This window comes from Branchiostoma floridae, chromosome 3 (assembly GCF_000003815.2).
Source record: "Branchiostoma floridae strain S238N-H82 chromosome 3, Bfl_VNyyK, whole genome shotgun sequence".
Classification (NCBI taxonomy): domain Eukaryota; kingdom Metazoa; phylum Chordata; class Leptocardii; order Amphioxiformes; family Branchiostomatidae; genus Branchiostoma; species Branchiostoma floridae.
In genome coordinates, this window is record NC_049981.1 from 30510696 (window position 1) to 30515460 (window position 4765).

The 4765-nt window shown below is 38.8% G+C and overlaps 1 protein-coding gene across 1 annotated transcript in view; it reads right to left on the reverse strand.

Moving 5' to 3' along the window:
* The window catches only part of LOC118411818 (solute carrier organic anion transporter family member 4A1-like), a 7756-nt gene extending 5994 nt beyond the window's left edge, over window positions 1–1762 (reverse strand). The window contains exon 1 of the mRNA XM_035814304.1: window positions 1616–1762. Coding sequence (XP_035670197.1) covers window positions 1616–1762 — 147 coding nt within the window. The remainder of the gene's footprint in view (window positions 1–1615) is intronic.
* Window positions 1763–4765: the final 3003 nt, after the last annotated feature.

The window sequence follows — 4765 nt, forward strand, 5'->3', positions numbered from 1 at the left end:
TTAATATGTGCACTCTGTCTTACGAATATCCACAATAACAACATGTAAATCAGTTATATATGGACACGTAATCAGCTTACAAGCCAGGGGTGGCAACTATAATCCCCTTATGAAATGTGTATTATGCAGAAACTTATAATAAATGGTTTCAGGGATTTGCTTTTTCATCCCAGAAAGTTTTTAACAGTTGATGCTGCAAAACATCCACTTTACAATTAGCTACCTACAATAGCAAGGAACAGGTTTAGTATTAACATGGTCACATGATGTGGACATGCATGTATGTTCACAAAAGAAATATCAGAAAAGAAACACTTCCCTGAAACACTTAAACAGTTGTCTAGCACACGACAAAAACTGATGAAAGCGGTAACTTCCCTCTTGAAAATTCCAATGAATATGAGCCCCTCCACATGGGGTGCCCCACCTAGTCTAGCTCACCATACATTACATGCCACAATGGTCCATGGCTTTTGTATCCATTTAATTTCTTGGCAGGCTCCCATTTTCTAGGTGACAGACCTAAAGATGAGGGTCTTTCATTGCTGTTTTTACCTTATCCCGTATTCTGTCATGCCCCTGTCACAGCATGCAGAAAAAATAGATTTGCGAACAAATCTGCAAGCTATAAATGACATTTTCGGCGTTAATAGCAATAGCCCCAGTGTTCTCTAGATCATCAGATGATTTTGCAGATCGGCTGATGTTTCCAAGCTTTGCCCAACGTGATGTGATAGATTTTCAGGTGAAAAAGATGCTACAAAAATATGCTACAGTCTCAGATATCTAACGTTGACGACTTTCTGGTGCTCAACAAATACAGTGGAAGAACATGATTGATGTCATTCTGTCGCTGTGATTGTGAGGTAGATTGAAATGGGAGGAGAGAAATTGTACTCTTTCTTTGAACCGTTTTCTCATGGAATGTGGCATTGCACCCCTGCGGAACAGCCAGGGTAGTCTTTCATGTATCGTTTTGCTGTTTTTTTTTTCTTTTGGCAAGACATATGTGTTTATGGCTCTTGGCTGGGCGGGTCCCAGAATATTATGTGTTCAATTCTTTAAGTTATATCTGGTGTAAAAGGGAGAGTCACAGACTTTGACAGTGAATGTATGCAAGAGGCTGTTGAAAAAGATTCAGAATCAGATGACTTGTTGCTTGCAAATAAAAATTTGAAACTGCTAGGTTGTGTTATTCAATTCTATGACAAAGTCTGATAGTTTTTAGGACAACCTTTTCAGTTTTATGTCAGCAGTTATTAATGATACACCTTTCGTTTTAACATCAATATCGATAAGCCAGATTGCAAATTATTTCCCTTTTATCTTGTACAAGTGAACATCACATTGTTGATGGCAGACCTTAAAAATGATTTTTATTACATCTGCTATTGTTTATGTTAAAATCTTACAACAAAGGGACTGTGTGTATTTTTGTGGTAGGGCAATATCACTACTAAGGAGAGCATTAAGAGCACATCTCTGCAAACTGTCAGTCTGCGATAGTCTGAAGAGAACACACAAAGCTGTTGTGTAAACAGAAAACATTGGATCCTCTCCCCTTACAGGCTCAGTGGAAGTCTGTTTAAAGAGGGTATAAACATTTCCCCATCACGTACAGCAAGGCAAATGGGTTGGCATTGTTGATGAGGCAGTGTTTGGGTAGGACCGTGCTCTGTGTGGATGTGGGAACATGTGGGATGTGGGGCTTAGTGATGGGTGGCATGTGGCCGGGCTTAGAACCAGTTAACCTGAGCTCCATGGATTCAACAAGCTGACAGCAGCTTGGGAGGATTTGGGTTGAGATCCTTGTCTGTTTTTCACAGCTCACCCATTGAGGCAAAGGGTAGAAAAATGGACAAGTGTATAGCAATTACTTGGACACGAGGCTTTTGTGCAGCAGGCAGCCAATGGGGATCGGGCTGCAGGAACAGTCATGTTCTTTCCCCTGCAATGTTGGTGCAATGTTGACTTTATGTGATATAATCTTGTTCTGTAAATAGGGGCCCCTGACATGTTTATAACACTGGATACCAACACTGTGTAGTGTACAAATATCTCAGGCTCTTGGCAAGCATATCTGACCTACCATCTGTTGTCAGACTATTAAACCTAGAAAAGACGAACAAATGTCAATGAGACTTTGTATACTTCCACATAACTGAAACCACTTTCTTTTGCAATGACAAAAAACGAACAATGAAGAGTAGTAGATTTTGAGATAACCATACCTTTGATGTGTTTCTCTCTTAATATTGATGATAACAATGTAAGAAAGTAGCATAATATTATAATATTGATCTTTATATTCATAACTACTGTATAAAATGTTTTACCAAGCTCTGAATTGTTCAATGTAAATGTCATTAAGATACTGGTATATGAAGTCTTACTGAAAATGTGTAGAGTGATATCTAAATATAGTTGCGATGACTCAGGAAACAACTTCAAAGTAGGTAAACATAATAAGAACCATTGGATTATGAGTCCGCCTCCGAAACAGCTGTAAAATGGTCACCCTACAAAGCCTATTCAGGAAGTGTCGGATGATAAATTGGAAGGGAAATCTAAAATCAATATGCTCTGGGTTGTAGGAGGGCCGGAATGTTTGAAGAAGTGTGGAGTGTGTCACAAGCCCAACAGGCTGTGCAGAGTGCAATATTATTTATTGGAACAACCTGTTTTGCTATGGATTACAATTAATTAATTCAAAGATATTGACGTCTTCTTCACAATATTAGTATATGATAATTCTGGTATAAAAGATAGACTGAACTTCCTGACATAATGGTTAGCAACTTTTCACCCTTTCCCTACCTTTTTACTCCATATAAACTGACACAAAATTGGTGTCAAAAGGCTTAGGCACCAGTTATGGGAACCACTGGCTGACTGTGTTTATCAGCTGTGTATACTGGAAACAGCTAATTTGTAACCCTGTGTTTGGGTGAGCGAACCTCTTGAAAGTCAAGGTCAGACCTACATGAAGTACTTGCTGCTTCAACAGTTTAGACAGACTTAGTGAATGTGGGCTCAATGGCAATGTTGCCTGAGTTAGAAAACATAAATTATGTATGTTAGAACGTGCTAGATAATCATTGAATGCCTTCATTTTGCACTTCAGAAACTTTTGAAACAGTGTCCATTGGGAAGTGTGAATCAAATAGTGTGTGTTTTGAATACTTCAATAAATCATCATGATGGAAATTCGATGTAGAAACATGTAGAAGTTGTAGCTAACACAACACTCAGACTTAGCGTATAGTGACTGTAATGCACAAGTCTAGACTGGTAACCAGGGTAGAGCAATGGTCCAGCCAGGAATGAGGACAACACAAGGATGTGCTTGCTCTACCAGCAGAGTTCAACAGGGGTCAATAGTCAACCCTGGCTTCAGCTGCTCTATTGTGAATGGAAAAAAGAATTCCTCAGAAGTAGGAGCAATGTGACTTATAAAGCACTACTAATAACTTGGAACTTAAAGAAAAATCACCCTTTTTGCATAAGTCTCGGTACAACTACAAGAGACAAAATTTGTTTTTTCCATCTTGTGTCAAGCTCAAAAATATGTATTGTACAGCACTGGAGAATGTCTGTTGTGTTGCCACTAAAAAATACATGTAGCTCACCATCAAGGTAGGTTGTTTTCTCATTAAAAGCTCATTCAGAACTGTTGAAAGGAAGAGCACAGGACTAGACATTTGTGTAGTTTAATAAAGTTTAATTTTATTGTTGATTGTCTGCTTTAGAATATTTCCACTAAGGCTTGCACACGACAACCTCTGTAATTGAAAATGTGGGCGTTACGAACACCTTTCCAATGAGCAGCCATTCATATCTGTTCCCTTTATTTCCTCTGCTGAAAAAGACGAGCTGCCAGTGTTGCCATGGTGGTGATAGGATTGCTGCCAGTGATGCAGATAATCTATTGATTTGCCGGTGTGTTGGTGAGCGTACTTGCTGAACGATGCAAACTCTTGGCAAACAGAATCAATCACAAGTCAAGACACACGCCATGAGCAGGGGACTGGAATGAAGTGCACTTTGACCGAAGACTCAAATCTGAACACATAGTTTTTTGTTTCCCGACTTAAAGTTGGAATGCACCTTGTTTGCCCACAGTCTGCTAATGTCAGAGTGTTCAAACAAAGTTTGGCATGTAGTAACACATACAATGTCAGGCTTAATATTAGTGGGACAAAACGTTACTCATATAAATGATATAATCATATGGGTTCTAACAAAGATCAAAGGGTAGAAGTTGAATGGTCAAAGATGATATTTGAAAAATGAAGTTCTTTATCTGTTATTGTGTCCATTCCAAACAGTTCCATGAAAAGAGGTTTCTGAGAAGGGGATAAATCATAGTTTAACTGTAGTACTAGCTAGTTGCCGAGTGTCCACATTGTATTGTACCTGTTGCAATTCAAATAAAGTCAAAGTACAACTAAAAGCTGCATTTCCAGAGAATTTGTAGGCATTCTTCCATTCTGAGAGACGTATTCTGTATTTCTGGTAATTTTTATTTTCACAAGACGTGCATTCAAGTAGGAAAGAATGGGTTTACGTGCTTGGTGTATCACACAGTTTCTCAGTCATTGAGGATAATTCTATTAAACTACATGACTCTCCCCCCAACCTCGCTCTACCCTGTGATTATCACAGACAAAGCTTATGTCAGAGCCCATTTTTCTTTTACAGTTATCCATTGAAAGAGACCTCCTCGATGCAAACTCAGTTTATCATTTATGTGAAGACTCAGAGA